The 19,443-nt window shown below is 52.0% G+C and overlaps 3 protein-coding genes across 12 annotated transcripts in view; 1 reads left to right on the forward strand and 2 right to left on the reverse strand.

The window, feature by feature from the left end:
- The window catches only part of RNF40 (ring finger protein 40), a 13,318-nt gene extending 9,552 nt beyond the window's left edge, over positions 1-3,766 (reverse strand). For all 3 annotated transcript variants that reach the window (XM_017515487.2, XM_017515485.2, XM_017515486.2), the window contains exons 1-8: positions 3,688-3,766; positions 3,372-3,574; positions 2,772-2,939; positions 2,498-2,639; positions 1,566-1,772; positions 913-1,034; positions 645-791; positions 473-547 (exon numbers count right to left, since the gene is read on the reverse strand). In XM_017515487.2, coding sequence (XP_017370976.1) covers positions 473-547; positions 645-791; positions 913-1,034; positions 1,566-1,772; positions 2,498-2,639; positions 2,772-2,939; positions 3,372-3,503 — 993 coding nt within the window. In that variant the 5' untranslated portion in view covers positions 3,504-3,574; positions 3,688-3,766. The remainder of the gene's footprint in view (positions 1-472; positions 548-644; positions 792-912; positions 1,035-1,565; positions 1,773-2,497; positions 2,640-2,771; positions 2,940-3,371; positions 3,575-3,687) is intronic.
- A 391-nt stretch (positions 3,767-4,157) lies between these two features.
- Positions 4,158-8,172, forward strand: CCDC189 (coiled-coil domain containing 189). 3 transcript variants are annotated; one of them, XM_017515498.2, is made up of 10 exons: positions 4,158-4,474; positions 4,794-4,825; positions 5,359-5,424; positions 5,577-5,746; positions 6,296-6,366; positions 6,564-6,680; positions 6,776-6,842; positions 6,924-7,022; positions 7,449-7,451; positions 7,950-8,172. In XM_017515498.2, exons 1-10 carry the CDS (start codon positions 4,268-4,270, stop codon positions 8,129-8,131), a joined length of 1,014 nt encoding a protein of 337 aa, XP_017370987.1. In that variant the 5' UTR covers positions 4,158-4,267; the 3' UTR covers positions 8,132-8,172. The 3 variants fall into 3 exon arrangements, with proteins under 3 accessions (XP_017370987.1, XP_017370989.1, XP_017370988.1); XM_017515500.2 differs by having other exon boundaries at positions 6,594-6,680; XM_017515499.2 differs by lacking the exon at positions 7,449-7,451 and having other exon boundaries at positions 7,953-8,172.
- Positions 8,173-8,245: 73 nt separating this feature from the next.
- Positions 8,246-18,439, reverse strand: PHKG2 (phosphorylase kinase catalytic subunit gamma 2). Of its 6 annotated transcripts, none has more exons than XM_017515489.2 (10): positions 18,218-18,437; positions 17,720-17,832; positions 15,586-15,761; positions 15,251-15,305; positions 12,877-12,942; positions 12,619-12,782; positions 9,329-9,419; positions 9,081-9,234; positions 8,887-9,012; positions 8,248-8,798 (listed from the first exon to the last, which is right to left on the reverse strand). In XM_017515489.2, the coding sequence occupies exons 2-10, from the start codon at positions 17,812-17,814 to the stop codon at positions 8,505-8,507; spliced, it is 1,221 nt and encodes a 406-aa protein (XP_017370978.1). In that variant the 5' UTR covers positions 17,815-17,832; positions 18,218-18,437; the 3' UTR covers positions 8,248-8,504. The 6 variants fall into 6 exon arrangements, with proteins under 6 accessions (XP_017370982.1, XP_017370985.1, XP_017370978.1 ...); XM_017515488.2 differs by having other exon boundaries at positions 18,146-18,437; XM_017515493.2 differs by lacking the exon at positions 18,218-18,437 and having other exon boundaries at positions 8,246-8,798; positions 17,684-17,772.
- Positions 18,440-19,443: the final 1,004 nt, after the last annotated feature.

Consider the following 19,443-nt stretch of genomic DNA (forward strand, 5'->3'; position numbering starts at 1 on the left):
CTGAGTAGCTGGGATTACAGGCACGCGCCACCAGGCCCAGCTGATTTTTTGTATTTTTAGTAGAGACGGGGTTTCACCATGTTGACCAGGATGGTCTCGATCTCTTGACTTCGTGATCCACCCGCCTCAGCCTCCCAAAGTGCTGGGATTACAGGCGTGAGCCACCGCGCCCGGCCTTCACTGATTTCTTATCTGCTACCACAAGTAGAATCTAAAGACATATTCTTTTATTTATTTCCTGTCTGGTCCATGAAAGTTTTGACCTCTATTTTGTTCTTGCCAATATGCCTATTGCCTAGCACAAAGTGTTCAAAAATTTACTCAACAAGTATATGAATGCATGAAAGAAAGAGCAGCAGGAGTGACCAAGAAGGGCCTCAGCGGTGGATGTTTGTCCTTCATCCTGAGGGGAATTTCAAGGGTGCAACAGAGAAGAGGTCATGGGTGGGGCTGGGAAAAAGATGCCACTCACCTTCTGCATGCTGAGTGTGATCTGGCCCCCCTGGAAGCCTGAGGAGCTCCCAGACACATAGTAGCCAGAGTTAAGCTGGGGAGAGAAGATAGACAGGCAATGAATATGGAGGGGAGGAGCTAGGACCCCAGCACCTAGCCCTGTCTCACCTGCCCCAGCACCCCAGCCCCACCTGCTCTAAAGCCTCAGCCAGGTGCTTATTGAGCTTTTGCTCTCGCTTCCGCAGCTTCTCGATGTCCCACTGTAAGTCCTCCACTGTCGTCTCCATCTCCAACACCTTGGTCTCTGCTGATGTCACTTTATCCTGAAGCTCGGAGTACTGGGAATAAGGAGGAAGCAGTTGCTTGGATGGGGGACTTGGTTCCTAAAGTTCTTGGGTGCCCATCTAACCCAATTCCTGCCTGATTCTAATCCCACCCTCAAAGCCCCTGACTCCTCACCTCCAATGAGATGCGGTGATGCTTCTCCTGCAGCTGGGTGGCCAAATCCTGCAGCCGCCGGTTCTCACGGCCCAGCTCTCGGGTTCGTGCCCGAGCTGCCTCACTGAGGGGCTCACTGTCCCCTGGGAAAGCAGGGCCCAGGTAAGAGCCCAGCTCAGGGCAATGGGGCAAAGTACTAACTTATTCTGGAGTCTGCTATGTGCCATGTGATCTATCAGCTGTCTTGCCAATTTCTCATGACAAAGTCAAGAGTCTATCCCCACTGCACAGCGGAGGAAACCAGCTCAGAGAGGGATGCCACTTTCCCAGCATGTCCAGGTGAGGATGGCAGAACTCAAGTGGGAGGAGCCTGTCAACCTGAAAGGCCTGAACCTTTGATACTATGCCTTGTGGATCCACAACCCGCACAAAGTACTCCAGAGGGCTCTACCAGCATCAACAACTCCTCCAACCCATCTCTCTAGCATTCAATCCAGTAATCAAAGTTGGAACCTCCATTTATAGCCTAACCTACCCTCCCAAAAACATGACTGATTTATTCCTTGGGAAATTCTGGCCGCCCTTGGACTCATGCCTTAGGGGAAATGGGAAGGAATGCCATTAAGATGCAGGTGGAGATGGACACCTCTTGGGTATGGGTACAAAGAACCCACCTCGGCTGTACACTCGCTGACAGAGTTCCTCCACCCGGCGCTGTAGGCGGTCTGAGGCCTCTACCACACGGGACACAGCTGCCTTGGAGAACTCCATTCGGCCTTGCAGCTCCAGCTCCACCTCCTCGCTGCTGCTGGCACCCAGTGCCACCACAAAAGCCAAAGCCGGCTCACTGAGAGGGGGCCGCAGCTGCATTGGCAAGGGCTCTGAGAGGAATGGACAGACCCTCATGAGGATAACAGCAGCAGTTACCACCACTCTGTACCAAGTTTCAGACTGAACCCTTCAATACTCATGACTCACTTAATCAACACAACTATTTTCTTCATCTTAAAAGTGAGACAAATGAGGTTCAGGGACGTAAATAATTTCCTCAAAATTACCAGGACCAGGAAGGGCCTCAGAGGTGGATGTCTGTCCTTTGTCCTGAGGGACAATTACCACCAAAGCTACAGAGTTTCATATCATGTCCTCAGGGAAGCCTCCTGAGGCACAGTTACCACCAAAGCTACAGAGTTGTGTAACATGTCCTCAGGGAAGCCTCCTGTACTTTCCCATTGTAAATTATGCACTCACAAACACACACATGCATGCACACAGCTACTCCCTTTTGGGAGCCCCAGTACTTTTTGCTTACTATGTTTGTGATAGTTTCCTCCCTCATAGCAAGTGCAATACTCATTTCTAAAGCAGCGTCAAATACGTAGTTAACACTCAACGGTAATATTGTTTTGAAACAAATAGGTGTCAAAACATGAATTGCCCTACAAACCAAGTTAGGCTCCAAAGCCTGTGTTTTTGTGCACTGCACTTTACTGCCCAAACATGAAATCCATTTCGTGGGGAGTAATAAGGCAGGCAATTCAGGGGCGCAACACCAAAGTCCCCTCCTTTCCAGGAAGCTCCCCAGAACCCAGGACTCTGGTCCTACCCCTCAACTCTGATGTCCCCGGCTCTGGAAGAGGAGTCCCATCACATGTTAGCCCCTCCTGGGTCCCAGGTGCCTCAGGCACTGAAGACAGCTCCCTCTGGCTCTCATGGCATCGGAGAAGGGCTTCCACAGTTTCATCCAGCTGAAAGGAGAAAGAATCAAAAACGTTATGAATGCCTCAGTGCTTTCCAACATGATACTGCTTTCCCAGCAGGTGAATCTGAAGATTGGCAGCTGAATCAAGGCCTGGTCTTGGAAAGCAAAAGGCATCCACCTGGGCCCAGTAGCGATTGACAATGAGGAGTGTGGCATCATCTGTGGCCTGCCGCTTCTCCAACTTCTCAATTCGTTCTCGGAGTTCATCTTCACAAGCCTGTCGCTGCTCCAACCGCTCTGCCAGTTTCTTGTTCTTGAACTGTAGTACCTTCAGGTCCATCTCCTCCTACCAAGGGAAACAAAGGGGTCAAGTAGGAGAGAGAGAGTCAAGTAGGGCCAAGAAACCAATCACAGAGACAGAGGAGCAGAGCATCTGGAATGCATGGGAGATGAGGGTTTTCCCAGACTAAACGCTAACAGAATCTAAGGAGGTTCAGACAACCCACAGCGAAAGTGTCTTGGTTGTGAGGAGGCTCTTGTTGTTTCTGCCTGGCCCCTTCTAACTCCTTAGTCTTTGACAACTCACACGCCCTCTGGGAACCTGCTTTCCTATCTGCAACGGGAAGACAGGCGTCGTGTTCTCAGATTCTTTCAACAGAGTATCCTGTAACGCGTACCTTGCTAAACGTGGGGAAGTGGGTGTAAGACTCTGGACAGTTTAGGCAGAGAATAGGAGGCCTCTGACAAGTTCTGAGTGTTAAGGCAAGAGCCCACGAACCGTGGAAGAGATGCCTCCAAGACGAATGGGTTCGATAAGAGTGGTGGTGGTCTTCTCCTCACGACTCAGCTTCTTCTCCGGGGGCCCTGAGCCCCCGTCGCCCGCGGCGCGTTTGTTGACTGGCCCAGACATGGCCGCAGCGGCAGGAGCGGCGCAGGGTCCCCTGAGGGGCGTCAGGCGGAAGAGGGCAGTACTTCCGTCACCTGCAGAAGACAGGGAGCAGAGATGTGGGCACTGCTGGTGCTTCACAGCCGAAACAACCTCCACTCTGCAAACACCTGCTGGATCCCGCCCCCGCCGGCGCCAGGGCCCTCACCGGCAGCAGGGTCAGTCTAGGGCAGCCATCTTGGATTTCACCGGACGTCACTGGCCTCCCCGGTGCGCAGAACGCAGGCGCCAGAGGCAGCACCGGATGTGAGGAAACGTCTTTATTTTCTGATTCTATTGGTTGCGCTTGGTCCCGCCTCTCGGGTGCCTCGGCTTCTTCCCAAACACCTCCTCTTTCTCTCGGTGATTGGCCGAGAGGCAGTTCCCATGGTAACTGACACCGCGCTCCCACTTCCCAGCCTGGAGAAGAGTTCCGGCCCTCCCATTATTGGCAACTTGGAAGAGAGGGCGCCCAGGTGGGCACTCGCAACTTCTTACGTATCTGCGCGTTCTCTTCGCACACACTGGCGTGAGCCTGCATTTTCCTTCCCTCGCAAGCACCCTTGGCAACCGTCGCCGTTGAGACAGGGAGACGCCCCAACGGATTGGCCCCGCCGCGCCTCTCCGCGCGCAGGCTGGCCAGAGCTAGGCGAGTGCCCGGGCTTGGCAGCCGCAGACCGAGAACTGGCTGTCCTGGAACCGAGGCGGTGGGAGCCTGGGGCGTCCTGCAGTACAGTAAGAGCGGCGAGATGCTCAACCGCAAGGCCAGCCACTTTCTAGGAATGAGGGTGCAGTCGGAGCTTGAACACCTCTCCGAGCTGCGGCGGGAAGCGGGGAAGGATCGCAGGTCAGTGCGCGGTTCAGCCGCGCGGACGCGGGCAAATATGCGGAACCAGTCGACGGCGGCGGCGGCGGCGGCCAAAGCGGATGAAGACCCTGGAGCCAACTTGTTCCCGGTGAGGGCAGGACAGTCTGGTCCGCTCGTATTTATAAACAGGCTCCCTCGCAGGCGCCTCCCGTCATTATGTTTACTAAGGTTCGGGACGTCTCCCGGGCTGCCTGGGCAAGGAGAGGCAGGGGTGTGTGACCCCGGTGGTTACTGTGCTCGCTAAGAGCACTTGGGGCCTACTGAAGCCCGCCCTCGCCCGCGCCTCTCTTTCTAAGTCCTTGAGATGAGATGGCAAGTTACATACAGCGCGTTCTCGTGCCCGCTGGAGATTCGCCATTTGCCAGGACGCCATAGCTCTGCCTCCCCAATTCGCTTTCTTTCCGCAGCCGCCGCTGCCCCGGCCTCGGATCTGCATGTGGTGAGTGTGAAGAGACTTGGGGAAAAGTTACACTGAACACTTGCGTTCTTCCTTCATTGCCTCCCCAACAGTCCTGTCTTGTGGCCAGGGCATCCCCATTTTACAGATGAGGAGACAGGCCTGGAGATGCAATTATTCCAGGTGACTGGAAGCCAGCTTTCCAGCTTCCCCAGTCCAAAGAGGCGGTGTGAGAAAAAAAGAGCCAAAGACAGGATGTCAATGGAGTCTTATAGCCGCTGTGGAATATCGTACAGAGATGGACACTGAGGGCCACAGGGGGACTTGGCCAAGGTCATACAAGGTAGTGGCAGAGCAGAAAAAAGAACTCAAGATTCCTAACCCTAGGCTTTGGAAATGGAGAGATTCAAGAGTTCATTTAGGTCCAGAGAGGTAACAATTTGCATAGTTACACAGCAAGTTGGCAAAAGAGCCCAGCTTCATGCCAGTGGCCTGACTCCCTGTCCCATGCTCTAGCTGTCACAGCCGTGTCATGATATGTAATGCCACCAGTACTTTTTCTTTTCCTATAACAGGAAGTACCTGGACATCCACTCCATGCACCAGCTGGAGAAGACCACCAATGCTGAGGAGATGAGGGAGTAGGGACTGAGTGGGGAGGGAAGAGCTCTTGGGAAAGGCTGAGGGGGTCAGGTTGGGAAGACATGAGGAATGGCTGACTCCAAATCATGTGGTGGATGTGGGATGATGAAAGGAGTTTCCGGTTGTCACTCGCTCCTCTATCCCTCCCAAGGGTGCTGGCTGAGCTGTTGGAGCTAGGACATCCTGAGCAGAGCCTACGGGATGCCATCACCCTGGACCTCTTCTGCCACATGCTCATCTTCTGCCGCCAGCAGGACTTCTCACTGGAGCAGACGTCAGCAGCTTGTGCCATGCTCCAGGATCTTCACAAGGCTTGTATTGGTGAGAGGGGTCAGCTACCAGGAAGTTTGAGCCCCAGGGAGAAGAGGAAGCAGAGCTGGCACAAGTGACCATGAGAAGCAGAAGCAGATTTCTGCCTAGATTCTGTCATTACTAGTAGCATTATCACACACAAGCCATCACCTTGCTAATTCACTACTTCCTTATCTGGAAATTAAGGATACAGTACACATTTTACAGGACTGTTATAAGAAATAATATATGCAAATATATGCATAATGCACAATAAAACCTGCTTCAGAACGTTTAATAGCTGAAATGATCTATTTCTTGGTTTATTGCATGGCACTTCCACTAGAATATAAACTTCGTAAGAGCAGGAACTTGTCTGTCTTGTTCAGTGCCTAAAACAGCATACAGTAGGCATATAGTGGGTATTCAATATTTGTTACATGAGTTAAGGAAACAAGCCAGGGCTGAAACCCAGATCTGTCTGCCTCTGAAGCTTATGGTCATAAACAGCTACTGAGTGAGGTGAATGAATGGATATCAGAGAGGGGCCTCACTGTCACATCTTGCTTTCCCTACCAGCAACCCCCTTGGGCAACGTGGAGGAGTGCTACCGCTACTTCACCAGTGTCCTTTTTTGCCATGGAGTCAGGGTCAGTTCCCCTAGAATATTCTGGAACCTTTACCTGTCCCCACACAAGATCTGGCCCAGTCTCTCTCATGTTTATCACCTTTATCTTCCTCTGAAGATCCCAGCAGGTGCTCCCTGCTCCTAGATTGCTGGGCTTTTGGAGGCAAAGCCAGGGCTCTGGGAGATAGTTAGGGTTCTAACTCCCAGTCACCACCACAGCGGCCTCCTTTCAGCATCGACCTCTTCAAGGAGGAACAACTGCTGGCCCTGGAAGACTACGTGGTCAACACTTACTTCCGCCACTTCAAGCTCTATAAATACGTCTTCACATCCCAGGTAGGGGCTGGTGGACCATGAGAGGCAACCCTCAACCTCCCCTTTCCCTCAGCGCAGGTGCCCTCCTCTCAGCCTACCTCTTCCTTGCTTCCCAGGTGCGGCTGGATCTATCTTTGACTTACATGGGGCTACAGCCACCTATACTGTGGCCAGAGAGTGAGATGGGTAAGGAAGACTGCCAGGGCAGGGCAGGGCTGGGCCAGGCCTGGCCTGGGGCCACAGTCTCTTCCTGCTTCCGGTTTGCAGAGAAAGAAGAACGCAAGGAGGTGGAGGAGCAGGCAGTTACCCCCCAGGAAGAGGAGCTGGAGACAGTGGCCCCTCCAGAGCTAGAGCCAGAGCCAAGTGAGGATCTGGAGGGGGCAGGCTGCCCTATCCCTCTGAGCAGTGTAGAATGAAGGGTTTAGATCACATCAGGACTTCAGACTTTTTGTTTTTAGCCATACAGTCCTTTCTCCAAATGATCCCTTATGTAGAAGTCCAAGATGACAGATAAAAGCACAGCTGCAGGCCAGGCGTGGTGGCTCATGCCTGTAATCCCAGCACTTTGAGAGGTCGAGGCAGGCGGATTGCCTGAGCTCAGGAGTTTGCAACCAGCCTGGGCAACATGGTGAACCCCTATTTCTAATAAAATACAAAAAAATTAGCCAGGCATGGTGGTGTGCGCCTGTAGTCCTAGCTACTTGGGAGGCTGAGGCAGAATTGCTTGAACCTGAGGTGGAGGTTGCAGTGAGCCGAGATCATGCCACTGCACTCCAGCCTGGGTGACAGAGCAAGACTCTGTCTCAAAAAAAAAAAAAAAAAAAACCACACACACAGCTGTTTAGGGTGGGGCAGAAGAGGTGGCTCCAGAGAAATTATAATTAGAAAGCCAGTAACAGCCAGCACATACTTGGCAATAGATGTGCTGTGCATGCCCCATCTAAGCATTTTACATACTAACTGATTTAATCCTCCCTCAAGCCTACATGGTAGGTATTATTACTATCCACATTTCACATGAGGAAACTGAGGCACAGATAAGTTAAACAATCTGCCTAAGGTCATACACCTACTTAGGAGTAGGGACCAGAATTTGAATCTGCAAAGTCCAGCATAGCCACCCTACCCAACTGCCTCTCACATAAGGGCTGGCTGACATTTCCTAAAGGGAAGCAACATTCCCACCTGTATATCCCCCAGGGGAACTTTGGGGGCTGTGTTTGACCAGCTAGGGACCATCCCCTACTCCCAAACAGCATCTCCTCTTGACCCATCCCTTCCCTGCCTGTGCAGGCCACATCCAAGTCCTCCAAGCCTACATCAAGACCCAAGTGAACAAGGAGCTGGATCAGCTCCAGCGGCTGGTGGAGGAGCAGCTCAAGGCCAGCGAGGAAAGGCTCAACAGCAAGTTGACTGCATTAGAGCGGCCCTTCCAGCTACCTCCTGGAAAAGGCAAGAGCAAGACTAAGTGACCCCCAGCATTTTCTCCAATAAAGGTCTGGGCTAGAATGGCCCCATCCCTGCGCCTTGCTGAGTATCTTCTGGGCTTTCCTGCCCAAGCCAGAGAGCAGACACAGGGGCCTCACTCTCCCTGGCATGTAGTGGATTTTATTTCATATGCAGCGCAGGCAGCACTGACCGGGCCAGGCATGGTGTTCAGAGTGGCTCCCTTCCACCCCAGCTCTGATCTCAGAGCCCTGGCCAGTGGGGAGAGAAGTACTGGGTTGGTCTTTAACAGGGTAGTGGGATTAGTGGTGGGCCTGAGGCCAGAGCCCAGCAGGGCTGGAATGATCAAACCCTTCTTCTAGACAGTTCTACTTCCTGGGAATCCCTGGCATTGAGGTCCTAGCCCAGCACCAGTGCAGCCTCATCCTCAGTTATAGCAGTAGAGTCTCCCTCCTCTTCGGGGCCCATGACAGGGAAAGGCCCAGGGGGCTGGTGCTGAAAGAGAGCCGCCCGGTTCTGCTGCTCGCCTTTCTTCACCCAGTGCCCATAGAGCCGGAAGGCACAGTTGTCGATGAGGCGCCGCACTGACCGCAGTGCATAAGGGTCCCTCAACAGTGCATTCTTGGTCAGCGGCCGTACGCGATGGGTGCTTAGGGCCACTCGTCCAGCAGCCAGCACTGTCCACACTGCCACCTGGGAAGGGAATCAGGGTGAGTTCCAGCACAGGGGAAAGATCACGGGACAGAGACAAGGGATCAGACCCTGACACTCTCAGGCTTACCCGGAACCGCTGGCGGGGGGTGAGGTTCCAGGCTTGGCTGCCTTCACAACGCTCAAAGAAGGGATGCTGTAGGGCCTGCTCAGCTGTCAGGCGTGCCTCAGGATCCACCTGCAGCAGCCTGGAGATCTAGGAGAGACCCAGAACATGAGGGGCAGCTCTTGGGCTTCCCCCATGTCCTCTCAGCCCCAGCTCACCAGGTCTTTGACAGTGCTGGAACGGTCGTCCCACTCAGGTGAACTGAACTGGTACTGGCCCTCCATGATCATGCGTAACATCAGGATCTGCCGCCGGTGCCAGAAGGGTGGCGAGCCAGCCAGGAGTGTGAACAAGATCACCCCACAGGCCCAGCTGGGAAAAAGACCGGAGTCAGGCGGGACTGGGTGACGGGCAGACATGGCAAAAGACAGCAAGCACAGGAGGGAGGGGGAGACCAGGAACTTACAGGTCGACCTCCTTGCTGTAGCCTGGGTGGGTTTCATCCATGGAGCATTTAAGGATCTCTGGTGCTAGATACCCTGGGGTCCCACACAACTCTGGGGAGAGAGGACCAAGATTGACAGGATGCCACCAGCCCCTCCAGGGCCCTTATCACTGGATATCTGCTGGAGCCTCCTCAATGCCGCCAGGACCACCATTGTTCCCATCCTCCTGCCTGTCTTCTGCCAAGTCTCCCACCAAGGCACTATCTCTGCTCAGCAACTCAAGTACCCACTACGATCCTGGTGGCCTTCCTAGAAAAACCTGCGTTTTTGGATTGATTTCAAGGTCCTGTCCAACCGTATAATTTGCCTCCTCCAACCCTACCTACCCACTATCCAAGCCAACCTACCTACTCCTCACACAACTTAGTGACCTTAGTTTTACACATATCATGCATAATGCATATGGAAAGATTATATATTTTTACATACATCACAATACATATGAAAAAAAAATTTTCTGTATTCCTATCTGCCCAAACCTCTTCCTCCTCCTATAATCTCCAAGCATCCCTCAACCCAAGGGGAACAAGCGGGGATAGGGAATTTATATTAAATTACATAATGGGTAAGTTCCTTGTTTAAAACTCTTCCCTGGACCGGGTGTGGTGGCTCACACCTGTAATCTTAGCACTCTGGGAGGCTGAGGCGGGCGGATCACGAGGTCAGGAGATGAAGACCATCCTGGCCAACATAGTGAAACCCCATCTCTACTAAAAATACAAAAATTAGCTAGGCATGGTCACGCTACCTGGGAGGCTGAGGCAGGAGAATTACTTGAACCAGGGAGTTGGAGGTTGCAGTGAGCCCAGATTGCGCCACTGCACTCCAGCCTGGTGACAGAGTAAGATTCTGTCTCAAAAAAATTTTTAAAAACCCTTCCCTGATTCCATATCATGACACATGGTCAATCTACAGTTCTAAAGCTCAGAGCCCTCCCAAACTTTATCCAAGTCTGTATTTTTATAATTTATTTATTTTTATAGAGAGGCTCACTATGTCACACAGGCTGGAGTACAGTGGCACTATCACAGCTCATTGTAGCCGTGGGCCCCTAGGCTCAAGTGATCCTCCTCCTTCAGCTTCCCAAGTAGCTGGGATGACAGATGTGTGCCACCATGCCAGGCTCAAGTCTGCATTTTTAGTTTGTTCTACCACTCGGGTACCAATTCTTTCAGTAATTTCTGAACTGTGTTCCATGGCACACTTCCAGTAGATTTTAACAGCCCCAAATCGCAACTGACTTTCTTGGGAAATTCATTCCTACGTCAAGTATTTATTGAATAACGTGGCATTGATTCACCAGTGGCAAATCAGATGTGCCTTTACCAAGCTCACTGTCCACCTGAAGGCAAGCAAGAGATAACAATAGGGCTGGGCCCAGTAACTCACGCCTGTAATCCCAGCACTTTGGGAGGCCAAGGCGGATGGATCACAAGGTCAGGAGATAGAGACCATCCTGGCCAACACGGCGAAACCCCTTCTCTACTAAAACTACAAAAATTAGCCGGGCATGTTGGCACATGCCTGTAGTCTCAGCTACTTAAGAGGCTGAGGTATGAGAATCACTTGAACTCAGGAAGTGGAGGTTGTGGTGAGCTGAGATGCCCTTGTTCTCCAGCCAGCGCAATTTTGAGACTCCGTCTCAAAAAAAAGAAAAAGAAATAACAATATAGTAAGACGTGTTGTGAATGAAGAAGATAAGACAACAAAAAGCAAGGGGACCTAAGCTGCCCTGGAGGTTTGAAGTGAAACCTGAATTACCCCAGCCAAGGGAGAGGATGGAGTGGGCAGAGGCAAAGATGATTCCAGAAAGGGGAAACGTACATGTGTAAGCCCAAAGGGTTTTAAAGCACAATATCCACCAGACATGTAAGTCCACAGGTTAAGAGTATAAACTCTGGAATCAGACTGTCCAAGTTCAAATCCTGGCATTAGGACCCTGGAGAAGTCATCTCACCTCTTTGAGCCCATCTATTAAAAGGAAACACAAATACTATCTGTCACACAGGGCTGTGGAAAGGATTTAGGAGAATAAGCCATGTAAAGACTGATGCAGGTCACAGTGGCTCACACCTATAATCCCAGCACTTTGGGAGGCTGAGGCAGGAGATCACTTGAGGTCTGGAGTTCAAGACCAGCCCGGCCAACATGGTAAGACTCCAACTCTACTAAAATACAAGAATTAGCTGGGTGTAGCGGTGGGCACCTGTAATCCCGGCTACTCAGGAGGCTGAGGCAGAGGAATAGCTTGAATCCAGTAGGTGGAGATTGCAGTGAGCCAAGATCATGCCACTGCACTACAGCCTGGGTGAGAGAGCCAGACTGCATCTCAAAAAAAAAAAAAAGACTGGTGCCTGCCTCATAGTGAATGCCCAGTGAAGAGCAGCTTTTCATAAATCCAGTGCAAAGCCACTGAGGGAGAAAGTCAGTGGCAGACTGAAGGCTCTGAAGAATCCCATAGGTGAATTGTATTTGAAGTTTCCCATTTGCACTAGCAATGTTCCTGTCATGACAAATGTATTCACATCAGGTGAGCCTGAGGCCCAGGGCCCAGGTGGGAAGTGCAGTTTGGACACATCACATCAGGTTCCTGTGGTCCTGCACTCCAGACTCCAAACATGTGGCTGAGCACGGCTCTGCATGCTCCCTTTTTTTTTTTTTTTTTTCCCAGAGACGGGGTCTCACTGTTGCCCAGGCTGGAGTGCAGTGGCTATTCACAGGTGCAATCCCACTACTGATCAGCATGGGAGTTTTAACCTGCTCCATTTCCAATCTGGGCCGGTTCACCCCTCCTTAGGCAACCTGGTGGTCCCCTGCTTCCGGGAGGTCACCATATTGATGCTGAACTTAGTGCGGACACCCAATCGGCATAGTGCACTACAGCCCAGAACTCCTGGGCTTAAGTGATTCTCCCACCTCAGCCTCCCAAGTAGCTGGGACTACATGCATGTGCCTCCGCGCCCAGGCCTGCTCCCTTTTTTACCTCTGTGGGGCTCAGGCTGAATCAGTATTCCTTCCTCCAGGCTCCCCTGGCATGGCCCTCTGCCCACTTGTCTGTCTCCATCCTCCCCAGGTCAGGAAACCCACTCTGAGGTAAACACAAGCCTTGCGCCCAGAGGGTACTTGGCAAGTGCTCACCGACTTCTCCCCTTTTCTTGGCACCAGGGACTCGGTACTCAGACCCAGCCAACCAATGTCATCAGGCCTAGGTCTCCCCTCCCGAGCCTATTAGGACACCAGATCCCCTCACCTCGTAGCTTCTCGCCAGGTTCCAAGTGACAGGAGAACCCGAAATCTGAAAGTCGGATCTGCATATTGTCATCTAGGAGAATATTCTCGGGCTTCAGATCTCGATGCACAATGTTGTTGGCATGGAGAAAGCTCACTGCTTCCAGCAGAGACCGCATGATGGACCTTGGGTGGGGGTAGGGGTGCAGTCTCCTCCTCTGCTCCTCCCTGCCCTGCCCCACCCCCTGCTCACCGCAGGGGCTAGAGGCTCAACCCTTACCTGGTTTCCTTTTCTGAGAGGGCCACCTTCTCCGTGAGATAGTCAAACAGCTCTCCCTTCCGCATCCTAAGGGAAGGAGGGGCATAGGAAGCAGCTGCACCCCACAGTGGGGGCTGAGAAAACAGACCAGTGCTCATGTAAAATATCCTGGAAGAGGCCACTAAAGAGAGATTTCTCTGCAGACAAACCAAAGGGTCTAGAGACACAGCACTCCAACAAGGCAGTTTGGCCTGGTGTGTTCGCAGCTGAAATATCTGTATTATGCCATGATGGGGCAATTGTAGCAAAAATAAAAGTCGTCTGTGACAATAATTTATAGGAGGTTCTTGTTGTCTGAGAATAACTATGCCTGAAAAAGGCCTCTCAAAGTGAATTTATAAAGAAAATGAACTGGTCAGGCATAGTACCTCATGCCTGTAATCCCAGCACTTTGGGAGGACAAGACAGGCGGATCACCTGACGTCAGGAGTTCGACAACAGCCTGGCCAATGTGGTGAAACCCCATCTCTACTAAAAAAAAAAAAAAAATACAAAAATTAGCCAGGTGTAGTGGTAGACACCTGTAATCCCAGCTACTTGGGAGGCTGAGGCAGGAGAATTACTTGAACCCGGAAGGCGGAGGTTGCAGTGAGCCAAGTTTGCACCACTGCACTCCAGCCTGGGTGACAGAGCAAGACTCCATCTCAAAAAGAAAAGAAAAGAAAATAGACCAAAATTTCAGTCTTTTGTGGCACTAAGGTTGAATCGGACCTTATTTTGAAATTCTGTCTTTAAAACCTGAGGTTATAATCATGTGTCTGTTAAAAATAATACTTTCGCCGGGCGCGGTGGCTCAAGCCTGTAATCCCAGCACTTTGGGAGGCCGAGGCGGGTGGATCATGAGGTCAAGAGATCGAGACCATCCTGGTCAACATGGTGAAACCCCGTCTCTACTAAAAATACAAAAAATTAGCTGGGCATGGTGGCGCATGCCTATAATCCCAGCTACTCAGGAGGCTGAGGCAGGAGAATTGCCTGAACCCAGGAGACAGAGGTTGCGGTGTGGCTCACGCCTGTAATCCCAGCACTTTGGGAGGCCGAGGCCGGTGGATCACGAGGTCAAGAGATCGAGACCATCCTGGTCAACATGGTGAAACCCTGTCTCTACTAAAAATACAAAAAATCAGCTGGGCATGGTGGCGCATGCCTGTAATCCCAGCTACTCAGGAGGCTGAGGCAGGAGAATTGCCTGAACCCAGGAGGCGGAGGTTGCGGTGAGCCGAGATCGCGCCATTGCACTCCAGCCTGGGTAACAAGAGCGAAACTCCGTCTCAAAAAAAAAAAATAATAATAATAATACTTTCAAAATTGAGGTTATAGTTGCAACTCTGCATCAGTCCTCAAAGTAATTTATCAGGTGCTGTTTTGGGGAGTGCCATCACTCTGCAGGGCTGCAGGATGGCATAACAGACATCCCTACTTCTCCTGACTTCTGCAGAGGGTCATTTCTGTAAATATATGGAAGCCTTCATGAACTTTTTCCAAGGGCCTCTCTTAAATCTTTGGAATTCAAATTATTGTCTTTTGAAACACCTTTGCAATTGGTTTGCATTATACTGTGTAATATCTGACATTCAGATTCTGACCAGAAAAAGAACTGATGGGCAGAGACAGACACCAGAGTAGTTAGTGTGTTAAGCAGTGGGAGACGCTGGTGAGTGAGGATCTATTTTCTAAGTGGTCAGTCCACTGCTGAACACTCTCAAAACAGCTTTCCCCCTGCTCACCTTATCACCATGGGGAACACTGGGAAAGTGACCCCTTCAGTCATAAGAACCCTTTGTATTTGACTAGTCAATACTACTTTCTTTTTTCTTTTTTTTTCTTTTTGAGATGAAGTCTCACTCTGTTCCCCAGGCTGGAGTGCAATGGCATGATCTTGGCTCACTGCAACCTCCACTTCCCAGGTTCAAGCAATTTTCCCACCTCAGCCTCCCCTGTAGCTGGGACTACAGGTGTGTACCACCACATCCGGCTAATTTTTTGTAATTTTAGTGAAGACAGGGTTTCACCATGTTGGCCAGGCTTGTCTTGAACTCCTGACCTCAGGTGATCCACCCACCTCAGTTTCCCAAAATGCTGGGATTATAGGCATGAGCTACCACACCTGGCTGGTCACTATTACTTTTAAAGAATTTGCCTCAATCATGGCACCGAGGAAGAAGGCCAGAGCCACAGGCTAGCAGGCAGGCCCAGGTGATAGAGAGAGCCCCAGCTGGAGCAGGAAGGTGTGAGGAGAGTGCCACTGAGCAGCAAATGCTGGGCTATACATGGAGGCCCAGCACATGGAGGTGGGGAGGAGGCTTCTCATATGGTGGCAGGGAGAGATACTCACAGGTCAAACACCAGGAACATGAAGCTAGAAGACTCGTAGGAATCGATGAGGGTGACTGGGGAGAGAGGAAGAGAGGCAGAGAGACAGAGATGGAAAGGAGTGGATGCATATTAACGGTGCTAGGCCACCCTGGGGCAGCAGCGGGCTGTTACTGGGAAGGAAGGAGAACCAGAGGAGACAGTGGGGGCCCAACGGCTGGCCACTCTTTAGTGGAATGAAGCCAGAAGGAAGGGAGGAGAGGCGTGGGGGCAATGTTGGGGGAACGTGGGCTATGGGCAGGGCCAGGAGGAGGTCGGTGGGTCGTCTGCTAACAGGAGCAAGGAAGACAGCCTCACTGATATGGGGGTGGCCGGCGACCTGGCGAAGGATGTGTGTCTCTCGCCGTGTGGCTTCCCGCACCTCCTCCAGCTGCTCAGGACTCAGCCGCTCAGCTGTTACTTCCATAATCTTCACAGCAAACTCGTGGCCAGTAGCTCGATGAACACAACGGCGGACCACAGAGCTCACTCCTCTGTCAGAGCCAGACAACAACACAAGTCAGGGCCTCTGTACTCCCATTTCAGCACAGGCTGGGGCCTCAGAATCCTCATGCTCACTGTGCCAGACTGAAGACCCATCTGGACCATGGAGCGACAAGCTTAGGAGCTCACCCTGGCTTCACAGCAGCCTCAGGAACCTGGGTACCCAGCAAGGCGCAACACAAAGCCCACAGGGAAGGCAGGTAGGACCTGGGTTCAAATCCAGGCTCTGCCACTTCCTCCATGGGAAAGCCTACACAAGTCACTCCCACCCTAAGCCCCAGCACCTGCTCCTTCCAGGAAGGAAGAAGAAAGATCTAACTCTCTCTCCATATACCACTCGCACTTCCCTGATTACCCCATCCAAATCCCAAAGTTCCTTCAAGTGTAGGAAGCTCCAAATAAATATGAAGCCATTGACTGGAAGACCAAAGCTGAGAATTAGACATTAGTGTAGACCCCAGATTTGCTACCAATTAACCTAAGTGGTCCACTGACATAAGGTCCTTGGGTTTTAGCTCCTGCAGCTGTAAAATGCAGCTAAAAGTATCCTGAGGGAATGCTGAAGGGCATCCATGAGGTACACACAAAGTCCTAGACAAGGATTTCCTTGCTCAGACTGTCACCAACTCCATATGACCTTACACATTCCTCAGACTAAGGAGCAAATCCCTCCAGGATCTGGCCTTGAATCCCATTTCTTCTGCTGGTTCCCTGGCTGCCCTTCACAGAGCCTTACTGCTATGCTCTCTGGGGCCTCCTTGTCATCATGTAACTCACTTGGGAATTCAGTCACCCACATCTAGCTAAATCAAGGGATGTAAACTGATCCCTTGATTTAACTAGGGTTGCAATGATCCACAGCCAAGAATAGCCCTCAGATGTTACATTTTGGCCAGTACAATTTTTTTTTTTTTTTTTTTTTTAACAAATCTGAATTCACACATCACAGGTGGGATAAGAACCCTCCACCTTCCACAATACTCACCACTTCCTACTCTTACTCTTGGCCACTTCACGGTTTTAATTTCCTGTGCAAATCTGAGTTTGAGGCCATGTTCTAATTATGACCCAGCTTCAATGAGCCTCTGAGAATCTGATGAAAGCTGGAAACATCTACCACAAGCATACATTTTTAAGATTTTAAAGACCCCCCTGAACTTCTACTCATACCTCAAGACCCAGCACAAAGGGACTCCTCCTGGGAAACCGTGCTTTTCTGGAATCCTGTAGCACATGATACAGACCTCTACCTATCTAGCCTGATGTCTTTTTAATATTCAGGTTCCAATTTCAGCCACTTCACATGTTGCACCTCCAGGCATAAGCATCTTTTCTAACCTCCCCGTGTTGAGCTTTGTGTCTGGCACGGCAGGTGCGCTTCAAACCATCCGTGTGTGTTGAAGGCATAAACAAATGAATCCGTGAAAAAACAGGGTTGACCCAAGAGTCTAGTCACCAGGTGTTCTCCACAGACCACTGATTCTTCCCATTTAGAACTATCGGCCGGGTGCAGTGTCTCACACCTGTAATCCCAGCACTTTGGAAGGCTGAGGCGGGCAGATCACGAAGTCAGGAGTTCAAGACCAGCCTGGCCAATATGGTGAAACACCATATCTACTAAAAACACAAAAATTAGCCGGACATGGTGGTGCACGCCTGTAGTCCCAGCTACTCGGGAGGCTGAGGCAGGAGAATCACTTGAACCTGGGAGGCGGAGGTTGCAGTAAGCCTAAATCGCACCACTGCACTCCAGCCTGGGTGACAGAGCAAGATTCCGTATATTAAAAAACAAAACAAAACACATCTAGTCCTCTCCTGAGAAAACCTGAATTTGAAAGAAAAACACACACACACAAAATCCCAGAACTCTCCAGCCCTCAAACGGAAACGGGAATACTGGCTGGGGCCCGACCTCTCTGTACCTCCGTTTCGCTAGCCGCCGCCTCACCTGCCGATGACGTCCTTAGGGTCGTACTTCTGATAAAACTCCTTGGCGGCGGCCCAGTCGGGCAGCTCATCCTCTGGCCCCACGTCCAGCGTCATCCTGAAGGAGGCAGGTGCCTGAGCGGAGGAGGAAGGCAGTGAGGGCAGGGAGGCCCACAGGCTCTGAGACGACGCGCATCGCGGCTCCCGGGGGCGCAGCCCTTGCGGCTGGGGCGCCAGGGTCCTGGGGGTTGGGGGAGGGGCGGGGGAAGGACCGGGACTGGGGAGACCCCGCAGAAGGGCCTGGGGGTGGAAGGATGGCAGGGGCGGGCGGGGGGGGGGAAGAGGTGCCCAGGAAGCAGGGGGAAGAGGCGCAAGGGCAGCCGGCTGTTGCCGCGCAGGCGCACTCAGGCGGGCGCAGAAAGGGGACGGGGGTCTCGCGCAGGCTCACCCGCTGGGGCAGGCAGAGGGGCCAGGGTCGACGCGAGGTGAGCTGTCGCCGGGTTCGCCTGCAGTCCCTCACCTTAACCCCCGGCGGCGGGCGACGACCCGAGGCTCCACCTCCATCCTGTCGGCCAATGGCCAGCGCCGCCCGAAGACTGAGCCTCAGAAGCCCTTCAGATTGGAAACCGGCCGCCCAATACAGGCTGGGACAGGCGTCGGAGCTCTGCGTCGACCTAAGGCCGCGAAGCCGGGGTGCGGCTTCAGACACCGCCAATCACCGCGTGGCACCTGCGGGCCAGCAGAGGGCGGAGCTTGTTGTCAATTCAGCTTGGAGGCCTGGAATGGGACCCGGAAGTTGGGTTTACTGGGAAACGTGAGCTCTGGGTAGCCGGGAGGCAGGAACTTCCTGCGCCTCCAGTTCCCAGACTTGAGCAGGGTTCCTTTGGTCTCCTGCAAACATCCCCAGCTGAATTCAGCATTTTTTTTTTTTTTTTTTTTGAGACAGGATCTCGCTCTGTAGCCCACGCTGGGGCTCCTGTTGTAGTGGCGCGATTATAGCTCATTGCAGCCTTGAACTCCCGGGCTCAAGCAAATCAAACCCATCGGCCTCCCAAAATGCTGGGATTGCAGGCTTGAGCCACAGCGCGCCCAGCAAGCTCTTTTCAATATTAGCAGCCTAGCCCAAAGCGCCTGTCTTCAGTACACTCCAGCCCTTAAAACATTTGGACACACGCAGCTTGGACCCCAGTTTGGCCTTCGTTTGAACTTAGGTCAGAAGAAGCCTCCCCGTTCTGCGGCCACTTCAGCTCCTCCTGAATACATCCAAAGCCCTAGTGTTTACTATCTGGGATTGTTTATACACTTTCTCAATCTTCCACTCTTTCCCAAAAGCCTTGTATCATGCTCTGTTCTAAACCCATCAGGTTGCAAGATTTTGCCGGGAGTGACTCAGTGCATAGCTCAGACTTGGCATTCACTTACAAATTTTGATGACCATCTAAGACCTATGGACTAGGCTGAGAGCAATGAAACACACACATACACACACCCGCCCTTGTGGAGGTTATGTTCCAGCCAAAGATGAAAGGAATGAATTTATCTTCCAACAGCTATCTTAGAAATGACACTTTGGGGCCGGGCGCGGTGGCTCACGCCTGTAATCCCAGCACTTTGGGAGGCAGAGGTGGGCGGATCACGAAGTCAAGATATCGAGACCATCCTGGTCAACATGGTGAAACCCCGTCTCTACTAAAAATACAAAAAATCAGCTGGGTCTGGTGGCGCGTGCCTGTAATCCCAGCTACT

Source organism: Cebus imitator, unplaced genomic scaffold, assembly GCF_001604975.1.
Source record: "Cebus imitator isolate Cc_AM_T3 unplaced genomic scaffold, Cebus_imitator-1.0 Scaffold552, whole genome shotgun sequence".
Classification (NCBI taxonomy): Eukaryota; Metazoa; Chordata; class Mammalia; order Primates; family Cebidae; genus Cebus; species Cebus imitator.